The sequence below is a fragment of the Nanorana parkeri genome, unplaced genomic scaffold (genome assembly GCF_000935625.1).
Source record: "Nanorana parkeri isolate BGI_ZX_2015 unplaced genomic scaffold, ASM93562v1 scaffold1709, whole genome shotgun sequence".
NCBI classification, from domain to species: Eukaryota; Metazoa; Chordata; class Amphibia; order Anura; family Dicroglossidae; genus Nanorana; species Nanorana parkeri.
Window position 1 is genome coordinate 206,714 of NW_017307977.1, and position 21,226 is coordinate 227,939.

The following is a 21,226-nucleotide window of genomic DNA, read 5'->3' on the forward strand; positions in this document are numbered from 1 at the left end:
TCCTGGTTAGGATTCAAATCAAGGACCCTAGTGCTGTAAGGTAGGGGCGCCAACCACCTAGCTACTGCTCATTAATTTAATTACATTTTTCATTGCTGCCCATTGATTTATCGATTGGATATTCATTTAATGGTTTATTGACTTAAACCTTCCCACTACATATTTATTAAACCTAAAAGAAGGAGATTGTAATCTGTGTGGCCATCTTAATAAATCTTTTTCAATGATACCAAACAACCCTTTGAATGTTTTTTTTCAGTGCCTCTTTGACGTCTTGGTTCCGAAGGCTGTATATCACTGGATTCAACATGGGAATCATAATAGTATAAAATATTGAGACTACACTGTCCTGCCCCACAGAAAAACTCTTTGCAGGACGGAAGTACATAAAGAATAGGGCTCCATAGAACATGCTGACAGCAGTGAAATGAGAACCACATGTTGAGAAGACTTTAAACCGACCTTGGTTGGATCGTATTTGGATGACAGTGGAAATGATGTAGGCATAGGAGATGATGATTACGATAAGGGAGAACCATGAAGTCAAGATACCAAAAATAACTAGTAGAAATTGGTTAATGGTTGTATCAGAGCAGGAAAGACTCAGAAGAGGTGGGATGTCACAGTAGAAATGCTTGATGACGTTGGATTTGCAGAACCTCAATGAGAAAGTTCCTATGGTGTGAACCAAAGCATTTATGACACTGCCAACATAAGCAGCAGCTACAAGTTTGATACAATAGCAGCTATTCATAGCAACAGAGTAGAAAAATGGCTTACAGATAGCATAATATCTATCGTAGGCCATGATACCAAGGAGGAAACATTCCATGGCACCAAATGTCACAAAGATGAACATCTGAGCAGCACAGCCAACAAAGGAGATGGACTTCCGTTGGCGGAAAAAGTTGGCCAGCATCTCTGGAGTGATTACAGAGGAATAACAGAGATCAGAGAAAGAGAGATGATGCAGAAAAAAATACATAGGTGTGTTCAAGCTTGGGTCAACCTTCGTTATAACCATAATCCCAGTGTTTCCTAGTATGGTGAAGATGTACAATAATAGGAAGAGGGCAAAGAGCACAATCTGTAAGTTGGGTTTTTCTGTTAGGCCACAAAGAATGAACTCTTGTACAGAACTCTGGTTTACCAAACTCATTGTGATCCTGTTAAAAAAATATCAATGACAATATTACATTTACTCCATTCACCAATAGACTCCAAGTCACAAGGAGTGACTGTAGAAGAAGAAGCGGATGCATTAAAGGATCAGCCCTGCCCATTCACAGAGCCTGTTGCATGGTGGAACAATAGTAGCACAAGCTCTATGGATGGAGAAGGGGTAGGAAGAGGTGGGCAAGCAGTGCACTCCAGTACATTGTTAGTCACTGGTCTTAACCCTCAGAGCACTGGAAGATAGTCACTCTGGGGTGTATTCAGCAGTATGCAGGGAAAATGTTGACATGAAGCAACAGGCTGAATGAGGGATACACACCAACACAGGTAACCCATGTGATGGAACCCAAAAATAAATACTTCAGCATTAATGATCCTAGATCAGCATTTCTCAACCTTTTTTACTCACTGCACTCTTAAAAAGTATGGTCCCTCCAAAATCCATACCAGACCCTCAACCAAGATAGAGGTCTGGTATGAATTCTAAGGAGGAACCCACACAATAAACAAAAGAAAAACTATGGGGTTCCCTCCTTCACATCAGAGCCTCCCCCCCCCCCCCACATCAGGAGCCCCCATTCACATTAGCAGCCCCCTCCTTTCACATTAGAGTGATCTCCTCATACATAGTGATGAGCCGAACACCCCCGTGTTCGGTTCTAACTCGAACTTTCGAACATGGAAAAAGTTCTAACTCGAACTTAGAACTCAATGCAAGTCTATGGGGGTAGAACTCAGAAAATTAAAGGTCCCCATTTTGAAGCCTTATATGCAATTTATTGGCCATAAAAAGTGTATGGGGATCCGGGTAGTGCCCTGAATGACACTAGGAGCCCCTCTTCACATCAGAGTCCCCCTCACTCACATCAGAGTTCTTCTTTTTCACATAAGGAGCCCCACTTCACATCAGATTGTCACTGTGTGAACATTTCGAGGTACCCCTGAGGAAACCAGAAGGCACTCTGGTTGAGAAAGGCTGACCTAGATGAACGGAAATCGCTTTATATTTGATAAAAAATTAATAAAAATCGAAAATATACATAAAAAAATCGCTTTATATTTGATATGACAAACAAATACTTTGTTCCAGGATAACATTATTAACTTCCTTGTTGCATCCTTTGTTGTATACTGGAACCCAACTCCCCTTTTCACTTTCCATTTTTTAATTCTCCTTCAGTTAATATTTGGGGCCTGTGCTGTTGGGCTTTTGTCTTTTGCATTCGTTTGGCATCTGTTTGAGAAGCTCCTGAGATCATTCAGAATACATTGACAGTTGTATTAAACCTGCAGTTGACCTCCTTCTGACTTGCTACTTCAGCCTACTTTAGAATCAGAATTTTATTAGGGCATACCTTATTTTCTGCTGCAGGCCCAAAATTTGGACCCAAATACTAAAAGCAAATACAAGTAAAGAACCTTGAATTTGAGCTGGTTATTAAGAAGGTACAGTATACATCCTACAGCACAAGGAGCCAATTACACTGCATGGTGCAAAAAAAAGTCGCCACCTGGATTTAGCTAACAAAATAGGTCAGAGCCTTCCATTGGATATTTAGTCTAGGTTCAGCAATGTTATGTGCCCCAAAAATGAGGTCAGCTGCCTACCTGAATATACTGAATGACCAAGTTGCTCCATCAATGGATTTTCTCTTCCGTGATGGCACATTGGGCATATTCCAAGATGACAATGCCAGGATTCATCGGGCTCAAATTGTGAAAGAGTGGTGAGGTTTTTTTTCACATGGATTGGCCACCACAGAGTCTAGACCTTAATCCCATTGAGAACCTTTGGGATGTGCTGGAGAAGACTTTACACAGTGGTCCAACTCTCCCATCATCGCTACAAGGTCTTGATGAAAAATTAATGCAACTCTGGATGGAGATAAATGTTGTGACATGGCATAAGCTTATCAATATGATGCCACGGTGAATGTGTGCTGTAGACAAAGCTAAAGGCGGCCCAAGGAATTATTAGACTGTGTGACTTTTTTTTGTTGGCCAGGCAGTGCTGCAGTGCTCATGTGCTAATAAGGATCATGCTGATAGAAAAAAAAAAATCAGAGTGACAGAAAGATGATCTCACCTCTCTGCTGCTTCTCCTTTCAGTGTTCAGACACAGACTGGGGAAGAGACAAGAGCTGTAAATGTTACTTGCCCACAGCAGAGAAAAATCAGGTCTCCTTACCTGCCCAACAGGGCTGTGCTGTGTAACAGAGCTGTGCCAATCTCAGGACTAGCTGGACAGAATTACAAGTCCTTTTACAGATAAAACAGCTCCCTTATATAAATGTTATGTGTGTAGTTAGCTGTTTGCTTTGAGGTTAGCTCAAATACAGAGCTGCATAGGGTCCAGCTTCATTGCTGAAGGTCAACAAAGAAAATGAGGGGGCTGCTCACCCAGATATTCCCTGTAACCGATTACCTTTAAAGAAAATTAGAGCTTAGAAAAATAGCCAAAAAGATGTCTTTTCTCTGATCTGTATTCAATAATAATATGCTTGACTTGCTGGATGGCGGCACAACATGAATGTATTTCAGTCTGTAAGGTTTGCTATTTTTTATAGGTAGTAATCAGTATGGGGAATGATCTTTGTTTCCTCTGCTGTATTCTTCCCCAGATAGTTCTAATGAGGAGGTAATTATTTCTTACACTGGTATGTCTGTACAATTCCCTCAGCAGTTTACATTTACTGAAAGGTGACTAAAATAGTAGATATACTATATATGTAATATGTATAAAAATAGAAGATATTAAAAACAATGGGGAGCAATATTTCCCCCACAGCCTCACGGTCTTATAGTGAAATATTACTAATCAGCCCACTTTAGCCTAAAATGCCGAACAAACAAAAGGCTTCTTGGCACCAGTATATAAATACATAATAAATATATAACTTTTTAATAGGTATGAGCACTTTAATGCTCATGCACAAGACAGTAAATTCCCATATAGCCTGCAATGCGGCCATATTTTCTGCCGGGAGTAACAGGTGCCGCAGGCAACCAGGCAGGGTGTAAGGCCATAGCCGGGAGCTCACGCGCTACTACGCATGCGCGGGTCCCAGTCTTCCGGGTTGCCGGAAAACATGCGCTCACAACGGAACGTTGCACACAGGAAGTGACACAGTGGCACACAGGAAGTGACTCACAGCCCTCTAATAGGTGTTCCTATTTAAACCAGCTGGACCAATGGGTCAGTGCTGAACGGTCTTTCAGCTGATCTGTTGCCTGTTACCTCGACCCAGATTGCTGCTGACTTCGACTGATTGCTGCCTGCCCCTGACCTCTGCTTGTGATCTGGACTCTGCCTGCTCCTTCTGTACCGTCTGGCTTGCCCCCTGGCTTGTTTGACCTCGCTCCAGTTTCTGCTGCAAACCTCGCTGACATCACAGCTGTGCACCTGCCCTGCTCATCCTTCCAGGGACCCAGTCGCCGGACTTCTACCAGGCACCGTGTCTGAACACTTTGGCACCCGTGCTTTTCTGTGCCCACTCGCTCCCTGTTTCCACATCCAGGTGTGTGAGACAAGAGCCACAAGGGAGGCCTCCTTAGCTAATCGGTCCTCCCCCAGGTACATGATACAGGGTTTCTAAACATTATCCACTTTATCCAAACAAAAACAAAAAATATTAGTATAGCGATACATTTTTAGGGGTCTTTTAAGAAAAAAATTGCATAGATATTTATCCAGCGAAACTGCATCATCAAATTTTCTTAGACTATTTTAGCAAATAAATGTAACCATTGCTACTATGGTGTTTCCTGGATAAATGTAACATTGCTACTACAGGTATCCACAGATAAATGTAAACATTGCTACTACAGAGATCTGAGATAAATGTAACCACTGCTACTACAGAGATCCAAAGATAAATGTAACCATTGCTAATACTACGGGGCTCCCTGGATAAATGTAACCATTGTTAATACTACGGGGCTCCCTGGATAAATGTAACCTTTGCTACTGCAGGGATCCCTGGATAATTGTAACCATTGCTGCTATGAAGATCCTGAATAAATGTAACCATTGCTACTACTGGGATCTCCAATGTAGCAATAGTTACATTTACTTGATCATTTCCTGCAGCATTGTCTAGAACAGCGGTAGCGAACCTATGGCACGCGTGCCACAGATGGCACGCAGAGGCCCCTTTGGTAGCCATGCGAGCCTAGGTCCAGGTTACAGTGACCCGTACACTCCAGGTGCAGGTCACTGTAAAGTCATGTTAAGTTTTTAAAGATGGCCGCTGCGAATCGCGGCAGCCATCTTTAAACCTGGCAGGTGCCCAGATTCTATTTAATATATTGCCGAACCAGCAATATAATAAATCAGGGGTGCCCATTAGGTCGATCGAGATCTACCATTGATCGCAAAGCAATCCCTGGTAGATAGCGATGTCCTCCTGACGTGGGGCTTCTCTGGATCCCCGCTGCTCTCCCCCATCTGTATGCATCGGGGATCCGAGAAGTGAACGAGGCACTGCAGGCAGCGGCGGGGGTCGGAGCCGCTATCATCATCAGCACGCCGAGCGGTGAGGAGAGAGAGAGAGCCGCTCGGCCTGTATCTGACAGCCGCCGGCTCTCTCTCTCCTCACCGCACATGCTGCTGTGACAACGGCTCCGTCCTCCGACTCCATCCCCCCCCACCCCCGCGGTTGCAGTGCCTTCCTCACTTCTACTCGGATCCCCCGCTGCCTCTGCCCAGGAAAGCAGCGGAGATTCAGAGCCCCCCTTTGTGCGTGGCCGAGCGGCAGAGGATCGGTACATATGAGTGATATGTACCAGACCTCTGTGCAGGACAAACACTTTGTAAATAACTGGGGACACATAGTACTATGTGTCCCCAGTTATGAATGAACAGAATGTGATTGACATCACTTCTTGTTCATTCATGAGTTTCCCAATGGGGAGAAGCACTCTGTACAGAGGCTCCTCCCCATTCAGAAACTGCTTGATAGTAAATTGTTTCTGAATGAATGGGAAGCCTCTGTGCTTTCCATTCATTTAAAAAAGAGACTGTAAAAAAAGAGATTGAGGACTTTGTGTCCTCAATTTCTTTTTCTATTTTAAAAAGGAAATATCAGGGGGCTATTTAGACCTCTAATATTTCCCAAAGCCCCCCCAAGAGTTAAAAAAAAAAATTACAAAAATTAAAATTAAATTAAAAATATTTTTTTTAATGTGTGTTTTTTGATGTGTGTGTTTTAATGTGTGTGCTTCATTACGTGTGTGATGTGTGCGTGTATTTTTAATGTGTGTGATATCTATGTATGTGTGGTTTCTTTTTATAATGAGTGTGTGATGTGTGTTTTATTGAGTGTATAAATGTTTGAATATGTGTGTTTCCCTGTTTTGCCTAAGGCAGTGATGTTGAATGTTTTTTAAAGCCCAGCGCCCAAACTGCAATACAATACTATACTTATTTTCAGCGCTGGCACTTTGAGATAAATAAATTGATTTTGCGTCGCAGTTTGGGCACTCGGGTTCAAAAACGTTCGCCATCACTGGTCTAGAATTACCTACATTGTATATTAAAATTTATTTATTTCCTGTGATCCTCAGCTCCATCTAGTGGCCGCAATGTTGTGTTTCATGATTCACTATTGCCCATCGTATTTGAAGAACATTCAGTTTTGTCCCATTCTCACAACAGCAATTTCTTTTCACATGGCACCTACGTACCTTCTGCTGGATGCAATTCAAAAAATAGACCCCCCATAGTCTGTTGTATTGTAGATGAGTATTACAGAATCACCCGCCTCATTGTAATGTAACCTGGATAGGCTTTACAGTGCTGCCCATGCTGTATATGCTATAGTACACCATCTTCATATTTCACCTCTTTTTTTCCCCATCGGGAAAGCAGCGACATTTGTTTCCTGGTGTAAAAACGATGGAATTAAATCTCCAGATGTTCTGGTGTTTGTGTAACTTAATTAGCAGTACAGCAATTGATGGCAAGGGACCTGTGTTTGTGTCTTCATCACCGCAACAGTTTAATAAAGCCTAAAAATTACACTAATTAGGTTTTCCTTTCTCTACAGACATCAGAGGGATATAAAATGTGTTTATCACCAGTAATTAGCATGGCATTCATTTTGTTATCTTTAAATTAAAGGGGTCTGTTTAAAAAAAAAGAGGTGCAGAGCCAATAATCCTGCGACTCTGAGAACGTTTGTTCTGTGCGACTAGAAGCAAAAACAAACAAACATTTCTTAGTATCTTTTCTTTTCAGGTTGAATGTAATGTAAAACAACATTCTGACCACAAGATGGAGGCCATATTTATTTCCTATGCTCCTCAGTTCCATCTACAGACGGCTTCCGTCATGTAACTTTGAGGCTGATTTCCTTATAGAAACTCCTGGAAGAAAGTATTTTTCTGTTCTGGCTCTACAAGCTGATATTAACTAAATTCCAGGGGGTGGGGTATTGTCTTGTTCATTCCCTGTAGATTACCAACAGTGTGTTTGCCTAAATTGCCTTTCACTGAGTTAAAATGTCAGATTCTTTCTCGTTTCCTCTCCCCTCCCCTCCCCTCTCCTCTCCCCTCCTCCCTCTCTTCTCCCCTCTCCTCCCCCCTCCTCTCCCCTGTCCTTCTCTCCTCCCCCCCTCTCCTCTTCTCTCCTCTCTCCACCCCTCCTCTTTTTCTTTTCCTTCCTTCTTTCTTTTTCTTCCTTCTCTTATTTTCTTTTGCTTCCTCCCTTTCTTCCTTCCTTCATCTTTGCTTTTCCTTCATTCTTTCCCTCCTCTTTCTTTTCCTTCCTCCTTTTTATTTTCCTTCCTTCCCTTTTCCTTCCTTCCTCCTTTTTCTTTTCTTTCCCTCCCTTCTGTCTGGCAGCCTCTGTATGTAGGCGGGGTTCACTCTTGGGGTGTTGCGTGTGTGTTCCCTTTGGGTTGGCTGGGTAACCCCGTGCATGCAACTCAAAACCAGACACCCCACGGTCAGGGGCCACGGCCTTGGCCTCGTGCAAACACTCCCACACGTGGGAGTGCCACACAGGGCCTCATGGCTTCAACCACCTCTGCGGTCTTCGGCGCTTCCTCCCCCTTAGGGAGAAAGGCCACCATGCACGGCACCCTGTGTCAGGCATAGCCCCATTGCGCACCTACCCTCCTCAGATGGTTACAGCCACGATACAGTCCAACATCACACTCCTGTAGAACCCCACCTTCTCAGAGGTTGGAGGGAGAAGAACCAGTCCACACAGCTAGTCTTTTTGTTGGTTTTACTTGAAGGTATAAACAGAACAAAGTATACGTTTCAGCCACCCCTAGGTGGGATGACGGCACAATTCTTGTTACTTGCTTGGTGTTACAATTTAGAGAGAGAGAGGTACATCAGCCCAGGTGCAGCCCAGAGCCCACGACTTACTTCGGCCATAGGCCCACTGGCAAATATCGTCAGTCTTCTAGCACTTCACTATTCTCCGGAATCCCATCCTTGTCAGTCCTAGCACGGTGGGTTTCCCCCTGTGGGGAAACTAGGGAATCTTTGTAGCTCTACATAGTCCTAGGCCTGGTCCTGTCCTTCCCATGGACCAGCCTATGTTCAAGAATCAGTCTCCCTCCAGAGACTCTGCAAACAGTCCTAGACTTCTGCTCTCCTGTAATCTCTGCCTTGAACTCCACTGAACTGCCCTCCTTCCCCTCTCGGGCGCCCCCTATAAATCAACTCTCCTGGGACACAGAGTCTTCCCAGGACAGAGCTGCATCTATCTCCAGGGCCCCATGGGGGCATCTAGTGGCCGTTGGCCATACTGCACCTACCTACATGTAGTTCAGGCAGCCTGTATTGCTGGCGGCAACCCTGACTGGCGAGGGTTAATCACCCTGTGTCTTGCTGGCTGCCGCACTAGTCTAGTCAGCTGTGGTTGATTTAATAAAACCACACACCTCCATCTCTGGGATTGGCCTTGTTGCTGGTGGCGCCATATTTAAGCATCATCAGCCTGTTCCCCAGTGCTTTTGATAGTTCTGGCTATACAAGCTGTGCGCTGTTGCTGCGTGTGTCTGTGCCTGCGCCTGCAAATCTTGTTGGTCTTGGCCTGGATTATGCTTTGCTCTCTTCCAGCACTGACCTCAGCTTGTGCCTGGATTACCCTTTGCCAGCTGCCTGCCCTGACCTTAGCCTGTGTCCGGATTACACTTGCCAGCTGCCAGCCTTTGATCTCAGCTTGTCCTGGAATACTTTGGTCCATACCTTGGTTTAGCACCTCTGGCCGGCCTTTGGCATCACCTGATCAGAACATATAGTTTAAGTCCTTGGGGCATCCAAGTACCGGTAGGCGTGCTTGCCTTATGGGAACGGCAGCTGCTATAGGTGAAACAACTCCTCACTATTTGTTCTGACAGCGTGCGTCCACAGCAGCTCCTTCCCTTCTTCCTTCCTTCGGTCTGCTTTGCTTTTCCTTCTCTTCTCTTCTCTTCTTTTCTTCCTTCTCCTTTTTCTTCATTTCTCTTTTCCCCCACCATGTTCTCTTTCTTCCACCTTTTTTTCCTTTCTTCCACCTTTTTCCTTATGTACCAACTTTTGATAAGGGAAGCTGAGAGTTTATAATTCAGCTATAAGAAGTTCAAAAAACGAAAAATAATGTTATATAAATAAAGTTTGCCATTTCTTTAAAGGATTTTTATATTAAAAAAATCTAGAATGTAATTCCCATTATACTCTGGACTCTGCCAGTCATACGAAGGGCAAACTAGTTCCTGACAGACAAATAAAAGAACGTGTCTCAATGCCAGGAAACTGTGTACCTGTCTGAGATAAGTAGTCTGAAACCAAATACCATGTTCCGTGACAAATGATGAAATACGGACCTTCCTAGAACTGGGAGAGCCGAGAAATGATTAGTCCAGATAAGTAGAATGCCAACCATGATTTCTTCTGTATAATGCCTGGAAATTCAGAGAAGGCTTTGTCATTAAAGAGACACCATCACCTTGCCTATGCAAGGTACAAGACCTGTAAGCCGGCAAAAAAAAATTGTTTTGGATTTTTCGTTTTTTGGGATTCGGGTCCGAAAGTCAATTTGTTTCTTTATTTGGATTCGGATCTTTCCGAATTTCCATTTTCATTTTGCATGAGTTCAACAATAATTACAAACGGACGTTCACTGAAGAAAAGTGACATTAAAGGAGAACTATGGGGTTAAGTCTTTTCCCCATAGTTCTCCTTAGGGTAACGGGAGGACACAAACTAGCGTCCTCCTGTCACCTTAGGCTCAGTATACCGTGAGCTGTAGCTCGCGGTATACTGAGACGCCGCAGCTGAAGAGCATCCCGACAATTGTGCCGGGATCCGCCCAACTGCGTGACTGACAGCTGGCTCTGCCTATCTAGAGGCAGAGCCAGCTGTACCCGCCCCCACTCCCGTCCGATCCACCAGTCAGCGCTGGCGGATCGGAGCGGGGAGGGGGGGATCCTGGAGGGGCAGAGAGCTGTGACAGGATCGAGAGATGAGCAGGTCACAGGTCGACTAGAACTATGAGGTGAGTGAAAAGCACTCACCCCATAGTTCTCCTTTAAATGTTAACTTTTCTTTTTTAGCTTTTGTCAGTCCACAGAAACATGGGGCATTTTTTCCCCCAAAATCTTTTAAACAGCGTGTAGCCCCCCCTCCATTAATTTACAGACCCTTTAAGTCTGGTAGGAATTTTAGGGGGATCCCAACACCAAAAAAGCAAAAGAAAAGTGTGGGGTTCCCCCTAATATCCCTTTGGTATGGTGTAGGAGGGGGGACATGATAATTTCCCCCCTCCACCCTTTCCTGCTCTACCAGGCTGCTGCTCAGATCAAGGATCTGGTAAGGAATTTTAGGGGGGAACCCACGCTTTTTTTTTGGCATTGGAGTCCCCCCTTGGTGTCAATTGGTGCCATACCAAATTTTAATTTGGAACAAATCTTACATTTCTACAAGGTACAGTGACAGTGTCTCTGCAAAGGACATTCACTGACCCCATTATACTCACCCTACATGCACTACCTTGCAGCTCCTAGCTCCTCTGCAGCTGGAGCTGAAGTTGGCAGCGCTGGTGACATGGGGGACAGGGACATCACTCTCCAGGTCATGTGACTTTGCCTTTTGGAGAGACACTGTCACTTTGCCCTGAATGGGCATGGGCAAGGTGACAGGGTCTCGTCTATAATCTTGACAAAAGTTAGATCATTTTGTAGCCATCCAGCCCCACTTCCAGTCTCACACTTATCTGTTCCCCAATCCAGTGAGCTGAACCAGAAGAACCCCCAAACACACATATCAAGAATCCAAAACTGCATTTTATTAAACCACACGTCAGAAAGTCATTAAAAACCATCCAACACATTTTGGGAGCCAACAGTCCCTTCATCAGGGCTCTGGCATATGTCATATGTTATCTTGGACTTTTAACTAGGAGGCTGGACCAATCTGTCTTAGAGAACTCTCAAATAGAAGCCCGGACCAATTAAAAGGGCGAAAAGGGGGATTAGCATGTGGGGTAATAGATGTTTGCGTTAGGAAACCACGCAGTCTCAAACCAGTGAGATTTATACAACTGCTTCATAAAAATCATAAATCTTCTATGCCAGACCTATGTATGCATACTACACTCTCATACAATCCTACAAAGAATTAGCACAGAATACATAGATGATAAGATTAAATGAGAAAGCAGCGCTCTTGTGTGGGCCCAACATAGATGTTTTTGGCAAGTGGTTGATGAGGCCCCACAGCTGATCTTGCTGGATTTGGAGATCGGTAAGTATACATCTACAACCTGTCAGTGATCTGTTCAGCAGCGCGCTTCTCCTGTGACGATCAGGGAATACTATTTCCATAATGGTGTGTACTTGGTCAGAAACAATGTTTAGGTAGGTGGTACTTCTCAAAGTAACATCCACATGAATGACAGGACCCAAGGTTTCCCAGCAGAACATTTTAAGGTTGAATGTATTGTGGTGTAATACTGTATTATGGCCACAAGATGGAGCTGAGGAGCATAGGAAATAAATACTTTTTTCCTATGATCCTCCACCCCATCTAGTGGTCATAATGCAGTATTTACATGATATTACGTTCAGCCTGCAAGGAAAATATATTAAGGATGTTCCTTTGTGCCATTATTCGCACAAAACAAACATCCACATATATTGTTTATGAAAAGACATTGAAGACATGTTGTATTACTTTAATCATTTATAATAATTCATTTGTTTAATTAGTGAAATATAACAAATTATGCTTATTGCTAAATGACAGGTGCCCTTCAACCTATCTAGTACTTAGCACTCATATTCTACATACCAGGAATTATTTTATATGGGTGTATATCTGAATTTATCCTTCCACCCCAAAAAATAATCTGACACAGATAACCTTCCCGTGCAGTAAATTGTTTGTTTGCTAATGGCAAATGCATCTGTTGCACAACTCCCTTTTCTGGCAATGTAACTAATGGGAGTCATTTCCCAAAATGTCTTATATTCCTGTCTGAAGACCCAAGTTAGCGAAAATGATGACACCCCAGCGTCTTGTTTGCTTTAACAAAAATGTGCTTAGCACATCGTTTTTTTTTTGCTATAAATAGGGAAAGCCCCAGTGCTTCTCAAAGTATTTTCAGGATGAAGTTTCTTACCGTGTTCCTCCTGGCTGCCCTTGTTTCTGGCACCTGTGCACTGCACAAATGTACCGTGATGAGGGCGATAAAACAGGGTAATGTGATCGGCATTAAGGGCTACACTCTTGGAGACTGTAAGTATTGTTATTTGTAATTTTGTCTCTACTGTGCTAGGAGTGCCCATGCAGATACTCATTTCTCTTTGAGGTTCTCTGCTATAAAGGCTTATAGAGCTCTATGAGTGTACCTAGGAATGATAGGGGGGGGGTATTGGTGAGGTCAACCCAGTGGCGGAACTACCGGGGGCCTGAGGCTGTTGGGGGGCCCAGTGGGGGCCGGTCCTGGGCACCCCCACAGCCTCAGTGGGGTACACAGTTTGAGACTACGTTAGAATGTGTGACCAGTGACATGGTCACACATTTAAACGTAATCTTGGCTATTTTTTCGGCGGTGGAATAGGTGAAGAATTCCAACGCTTTCCCAGCTGTTCCAGGGCAGATCGGCATCGCAAATCGCATGTGCAGGGAACCAATCTGCTCTGGAACAGCTGATCGGTCCCGAAATGTCACTTCTCTCCGACTGCGATCTCACATTTCACCGCACTCACAAAGTCGGATAGAAGTGACATTTCAGGACTGATCAGTTGTTCCAAAGCGCTGGAATGCTTCACCTATTGGCAGTCACACATTCCACAGCCGAAAAACTGGGCGGGATTAAGTTAAAACATGTGACCACGTCACCGGTCACACATTCTAACGTAGTCACAACCTTTGATAGAACACCGCCATCAGGGGGGTATGGCCGGTACCCATGTGAGGGGTCTGGACAGCCTCTTACATGGGTATCAACTGTACCCGGGCGGCATGGCAGAGGTGACAGGGGAGGGGGTGGAGGAGGCCGGGCCCCAGCAGCAGCAGGTAAGAAGAGTTGGGAGGAGGTACAGGAAAAGGGACCCCAGCGACCAGACCATACCAGCCCATCTGGGACCCTGCAGAGCCCACCATAGAGAGTCTCAGGTGGGCAATGCAGGATCTATGGTGTGCTCTGCAGGGTCTCAGGTTCCGCTCCCCCCCCCCCCCGACTTGGGAGGGGGGCCCAGGAGATAAAATCGTGCACCAGGGCCCTTTGGTTATTAGGTCCGCCACTGGGTCAACCTACTTGATCACCAATACCCCCCTTATCAGCTGGGTCAACCATGGACATCATCCGGGTCCTGCAGAACATGGAGGGTGTTCTATCAGTCTGCTTTTGACCCATGATTAGACGGATCAAAAATGGACAGCAATACATCCCTATAGGCCTGCCACTTCCAGGTCAGTTAAGGCCCATGGGACTAAACCTAAGTTGTTTGTGTTCAGGTCTGCTTTTACTGACCTCAATGGATGTGGGTAGACATAGATTGCCACACGTCTATGCATGAAGCCACCTGTCTTAATGACATTTATCCATCCCAAGATGGCGGAAAAATAGGAATGGACATGGATGTCACATATGTGTTGTCCATCTTCATTCTGATCCATCCCAGCAAGGAATCTATCTTGGATCTTGTTCTGAGATGGAACAGATGGCACCCATCTGAAAGGGATTTTAATCATTAAATGAGCATCAAATCCTTAACCTTTTTGTTAAAGCTGAACTCCAGACAAACTGATAAATACTTATATAAGATAAATATATTTTGCATCCAGTCTTAAGATTTACACAGTTCTCTCACACAGCACAGCCCAATTTGCAGAGCAGGATGCTTGATTTTCCTCTACTGCAGTTAAGTAACCTTTACAGAAGTTACATCTCTCCCAGCCCGAGACTGGACAATGAAAGGAGAAGCAGCCAATTCAACAACTCACCTCAGATTCACTATACTCTCTCCTCCAAATGAATACAGATCTGTATCTTGATATAATTAAATGCATTTTTAAAATGCAAGCACCTGCATTAAAGTTAGTAGAGTCCCTGTACAGCAGAGTTCAGAGTGGCAGAGGGTGAAGAAGCTAGGGTTGCCACCTTTTCTTCTAGTGAAACCCGAACACTCTAGTGACGCACTGAAATTTTTTTGGGAGAATGAGTCGCGGCTTATTTGTATGTAAATAGCGCCGTCCATTCATATGTAAATTGAGTTGAGTTTTATTTTTGGTATTTTCCCTCTATTCAAATACAAGTACAACCTCCTTTTTTGTTGCCCTCGACTTGTTGTGGCTGCTTTGCTTTCCTGACACGATTCCCATGCATGACTACTTGTATTTGAATAGAGGGAAAACATACCTGAGACACTCGGCCCCCTCCATTTTTCATGTAGTGATGTCGACTGATGGTCCTTCTGGACTCCTCCCATGTAAGCTTGTTAATATCCATGATATTATAATGTGTATATATGTTTGTTTTATATAAGGGTGTAGTCTCTGATTTGCCTCACATGGGTTCTCTCTCATTTAGGATATATAATTTCCCCTGAAGAAGCCCAGTCGGGCGAAACATGTCGGGTTTTATCTGAATGAGTCATCTATTATGTCCTATTTTCATTACAATTGCTGACTTGATGTGACATCTACACTGCATGTGAAATAGACCAATTAGTTTTTAACTCTATTTATCTATTTTCAATTATGTAATAAATGAATTCATATTTTTATACAATTAGAGAGTTTATAGTATTTCTTAAAAGCCCCTCCCCTTTCGGTAATTGCATACCTTAAGGTGGAATCTACTCTTTGTATTCTTTTTAGTCAAATCTATTTGGGGTGTGAAATCTTGCTCTCTTTTCTCTTTTCTCTTTATTGTTCTAACACATGCCAACTAAAACCTACTTACAACTTTACAATTTGTATTACCTTACTTGATCACCTCAATTGAATTTGAGTTGTATTACCACTGCTCACAGACTCAAGCACCCAGGGCTGTGGCTCAGTCACATGAAGGGTGACGATTGTGGAGTCTGAAGGCCAAGTGTTCGATTCCCAATGTAGAGCAAACTACCTAATGGCTGTTTGGGGTGAAACAGCAACAATGTGCTTGGTGGAATGTGAATGGGCGTCCCTGGTCACAAAAACCTGGTAAGGCGTGGACCTTCTCCCCAAAAAACTATGAGGTGGTTGGCACAATGTGAATGAAGAGACATCCACTGTTCACAAAAACCAGGTGAGAGGTTAAGGAGCTGACCGTCTCACCAAATAACTATGAGGTTGGCACTGTGTGAATGAAACCTCAGTGACATACACTCAAGCCATGAAGGGCACCTCTCATTACAAAAACCTGATGAGGGGTTAAAGAAGGAGTGGACCTGCTCCTCAAAGAACTGTGGGGTCAGCACCATGTGAATGAAACCTCAGTGAAGTAAACTCCAGCCATATGACCTGGGTGTCCAGGGAAACATGTGAATGAAATGCCAAAGATAGGTGCACCTTGCCATGGCAAGGGGGAATAGGGTGACCTGGCAAGTTGGAAGAGGCAAAGTGCCTCACAGAAAAACAAACATGTCTAAAATTAAGGAAATGTTATGGATACCTTGCCCAGTTCTTTCTGTCCACTCCACCATCCTCAGTGCACAGCTTTCCTTGGACAGGATCATTCAGCTACTTCACCAAGAATGGTGATCAGCACCATCACTTCAAGTTTCCCAAGGAAGGTGGTCCTCACCCCCACATGTTCAAGCTCTGAGCACTTCCACTGGGTCTTCACACAACTTTGCACCCATCACACAACCTAGTGGTCTTGGTCCTGCTTCAAGTGACCAACTTTGCACTCACTGGTGGAAATCGAACCCCCAACCCCCTGATTCAGGCTCCAGGAGCCTTACACGCTGCACCACAGAACCAGAAGACAAAAGAATGAGTTGCTCATGTTCCTATATCATGGAGATTGGCTCTCTGAGCCATTGAACACTAAAACAAACATATTACCACAGAAGAGATTCAAACTGGGAAAGCCAAGGCCTGCAGCATTCTAAAGCAGCAATCAAACCACATGCACCACAAGGCCTGGACATGTGCAAACCTGCTCAGTAAAAGTATATACTAAAGACAACTTTGGAGGTGGGACTATAAAAAGTGTACAGGAGCTCATGAATCACAGAATTTACCTCTCTACATGCAGATTTGAACACACCCCCTATAGCATACAAGATGAACACTCTACCCACTGAGCTACTTCCACCGCACGCAGAATGCAAATCACTGTGCACACTTCACTATTCTTCAGAAGTTCATCAATGGCCAGGTAGAAAGTATTTACATGGGTGCTGAAAGCAAAGAGAACCTGCCTTGATTTGGCCAACCAATATGCTGAGTTGCCATCACTTCCCTGGCAGAAAGCCATTGGCACAAGTGCCTAGCACAGGCCACATAGCACAGAGCCATGGTGCAGCTGGGAAGGATTCCCAAAAAATTGTCAGGATCCACCCCAGCTCTCTAAGTGACAGCTGGCTCCGCCTCTAGAAGTCAGCTGTGCCCTTCTTTTCCCCAGTCTGTCCTTCCAATGAGCACTGTAAGTAGGGTCGCCACCTTTTCTTCAAGCAAAACCCGAACACACTCGAGCGACGCGCGGACATTTTTTGGGGGAACGAGTCCTTGCTTATGTAATTCGTGCCCCCCATTCATATGTAAATATCAGAGTTGAGACTATTTTCGGTGGGGGGGGGGGGGCAGTAGTCCCTATCTTAATTTTGGTTGCCCCGTCTACCTGACATCTTGTGTCCGGGTTTCTACTGCCATGAAACCCGGACACAGCATTCAAAACCCAAACTGTCCGGGTGAATCCTGGACAGGTGGCAACCTTAGAAGAAGCACAGCCAATCAGTTATGCTGCAGGGCTCATGTGTTAGCACATTCTCTGCAGTACAGGGACTCTACTAAGTTTAATGCAGGTGTTTGCATTTTAAAAATACATTTAAGGATGTATTAATGAATACATAGCTGCATTCATTGGTTTCTTTAATATCTGCCTGTAGTTCAACTTTCAAGTAAACCTCATCCCTTTATTTTTACTAAGCTTACATAGTAAGAGTAGATGCCCCAAAGTACTTATCAGTAAAATGCTTTTCTGTGGATGCATATACTGCATATACTGGATGCATGCTGGGGCCAGGGTCACTTGAATTAAGAAGTATATGTGTATATAAACCAAATGGAGCACCAAGAAGACATTCCAAAAAGTCCTAAAATATTTAGTTAATTCCTCTAACAACAGGACAATAGTGGCAGCAGGGCCGGATTTACTCTCTATTCTGCCCCAAGGCTGGGTCCCTCAATTGCCCGAAGCAGGGCTAAATGTAGAAAAAAAAACTACCCGCCCAGCGGCTGTTCTGCCACTCTACTCCCTGCCACCCCAAGGTCGGTCCTCGGTGGCCTTGTGGGAAATCCGGCCCTGAGTGGCAGCCAATGCATTTTGGGAGCCAAACAACCTACTTCATCAGGGCTTAAGCACTTATCAAAATATCAAACTGGACTGAGACTGGGTGATTCAACCTACACATGCAGATGTGGTCAAAGGATGGATATCTGTGTCTGCCCAGAGCAGCATGTCGCATGTATGACTTTGGCAGACATTACTTTATATAGTGATAGGCTCACTTAAATTAGTTTAGTTAATATTATTAATTGACCAACTTTAGAATATGAGATGTTGTTGTTAATGAGTTATATATGACACTGCAATATGAAATGTTTTTGTTTCCTCCAAAGTTCTTCTGAAGACTCATAGGTAAGATATATATTTTTGGAATCTTCCAGATATGTGCCTGGTCCATCATGCCAGTTATTATGATCACACCTTGCGCAGAAGTCCCTCTGAATACGGCATCTTCCAGATCAACAGTTACTGGTGGTGTAACGATTACGAAACTTCTGGGCGCCAGAATCTATGTGGAATGCCTTGTTATGGTAATGTTTATTTAGTGTATAGCAGCCAATGGAAAATCACTGTGTACACCTCATCTGTGGATATTCTGCAAAAGGACTATTCCGTCATCATAAATTGGGTTACATTTAACAAAAGTATTGTTTTTTAGTTGCCTCTGGAAAAACGCAATCCAGCTTCTTAACTAGGCTTGCAGGACATCGTTGTAGAAACGTGAGGAAGGATGTCCCTCCAAGCTCCATGACTATACATTTTCACAATCTACCTCTGGAAGATTAGATTTCAGAGAGATAAAGATTCAATAATTCTGAAAAGAATCATTATTACATTCTAAAGCAACACCAAAATGCAGTAGCCTCAGAAGAAAACAAATAATTGAGGTAGACCTCTAGGTAACTCTCTCGGAAATCAGTGTTCTAGTAAAAGCAACTCAAGTTGGGATTGGTGAGACTTCTAGAAAATCTCACTTATAGCCACCAATCAGAAATAATTTGGAAATATACTCACCTCCTCTCCAGAGATGTGATGCGAGTGAGCTCCAACATAGTCTCCCTGGCTTTTTCCAGGTTTGGGATCTTTGGCCATCTTGATTGGCCTGGACCGTAATGACGTGACTCCCACATATATGCTCTGCTTACAAAGAGGCATGACTGCTTTATATCAGAAGAAACAGAGTATGAGTCTTCTGCAATAAAAAAAAGCCTGCTTGTGCATACATTTGTAATTTAAATTCTACTTTAAATTTGTATTGAAAAAATTGTTCAGAAACTTTGATGTATCAGGGTATGGGGCAACAAACAGCTCTCATTCTTGATGCATTAATAGCATATTAATGCGTATATTAATGAAATAAAACATTTTTTTAAACTAATTTGTTTAATTATTTTTAAATAAAAGAATTAAAGTGCATGCGTGCACAATTCTTTTAATATTTTGTATTCATTTTTTTAACTATTTTTGGTAGAGTAAGGAATGGTTAAAACCCTTCCCTGTGTCCCATTTAGATTTCACTTCACTTTCTGTATGGAGACCCAACAGGAAATGAGAAAAAAACTTGACTTTGCACACACTTTAGAGAATAAGTGGGCTTTCAAACAAAGTGAACTTGCTCAATTTGCGCCCTCCCCTGACTTTACAGTTCCCACCCTACCCCTCAGCTGATCCATACTTACCAAGATCCAGCACCCGCTGCCTCCGGTGGCTGTGAAGAGGAGGGGTGGGTGGTGATTGTTTGATGCTGCCCTCCCTGCCTAGCTCGGCATCCCACCCAGCTGCTGGCAACCAGTGATGTCACTGTTTGCCAAGAGTTGGGTGGAATGCTAGCCAGAGTATCACAGTCTGCTAAGAGCTTTTGTATGGGGAGATGTGTACGGCCCATACACATCTCCCCGCCTGGCTCTTAGCAACTTGGAATGCTCTGGCCACATGTCCCAAAAAAATGCAGCCTCCTTGCTGGCCCTTTAGAATTCTATAAAATCTAAGAATTTTGATATGCAGTGAATACAACTGTCTACATTCTAACTTGGAAATGTGTATATTTGGAAGTAGACATTGAATTCTGTCATTGGTGATGTCAATGAAGGGGTCCACCTTCAATGAAGGGGTCAACCTTCAATGAAGGGGTCCATCTCCAGCATAGAGTTTTGCCTCCAGTGGAAAGGGCCCTCCTTCAATGATGTTCTGCGATGATACGTATACATTACAATAATGACATTACATTGTTGTATGTGTGTTTATATGTTTAGACCTACTGGACAGCGGTCTTTCAGATGACATAGCATGCCTAAGGAGAATTGTGAGAGATCCAAATGGACTTGATGCCTGGTAAGTTGCATGCTGCATTACAGATCACTCCTAGAGTTCCCTACCCTAGTTTCCCTTTCTGTAAAGACTGTTTGTAGCACCACTGAAATGATAAACTCTAGATCACCAAGGCAGTAGGAGACACTGGAACTGTGATTTAAAGATAAACTGTAGGCAGATATAGAAGACACAAATCAATGCAGCTCTGTAATCCTTAATATATTACTAAATGCATTTTATAAATGCAAGAAGTGTATGTGCCTGAATTTGACCTACTATCAGCCTCTTGCAGTCCCTGTACAGCAGAGGTGGAGGGAGAGAGGAAGAAGAAGCACAAGGAGTCAATCAGTTTATGTGCTGAAAAGAAGCATGTAGATAAGCTAATCACTGCGCTGTTCCCCCTTCCACTGTCCAATCACAGGATAGGGGTCAGGTCCAGTATGACCTGGGCTAAGAGGAAGTGGGTTCGCTGATCCTGGCACTGCTTTAAGGATGCCTTCTTTACTAACTGCTGCACAACACAACAGAGATTAAACTGTATTACAAGAAATAAAGATGAAGAGCAAATTCTAGCAACTCTTCACAAAGTAACCTTTACAGACTTTGGAACTTAGAGCCGCCTGAATCCTGAAGTGGTAGACCAGCCAAAGCGTCCATTTGTTTTGGATAGAGCAATTATTGTTTACAACCTCTTCCATGCTTTGTCCGGTGTGTCGTTGTGACCACTGTGATATGAAGTAATAGGAAATCTCCCCAATTTGCTTCTTTGTGGGGATGGTGTATTTTATATATATATAT

General features: G+C 43.7%; 2 protein-coding genes across 2 annotated transcripts in view; one reads left to right on the forward strand and one right to left on the reverse strand.

Moving 5' to 3' along the window:
• Positions 1-220: 220 nt before the first annotated feature.
• LOC108799377 (olfactory receptor 141-like) lies at positions 221-1,159 on the reverse strand. Its single transcript, XM_018571241.1, has one exon. It carries the CDS (start codon positions 1,157-1,159, stop codon positions 221-223), a length of 939 nt encoding a protein of 312 aa, XP_018426743.1.
• An 11,620-nt stretch (positions 1,160-12,779) lies between these two features.
• LOC108799383 (lysozyme C-like) overlaps positions 12,780-21,226 on the forward strand; it is a 10,219-nt gene continuing 1,772 nt past the window's right edge. Inside the window, exons 1-3 of the mRNA XM_018571247.1 lie at positions 12,780-12,909; positions 18,499-18,648; positions 20,371-20,449. Coding sequence (XP_018426749.1) covers positions 12,780-12,909; positions 18,499-18,648; positions 20,371-20,449 — 359 coding nt within the window. The remainder of the gene's footprint in view (positions 12,910-18,498; positions 18,649-20,370; positions 20,450-21,226) is intronic.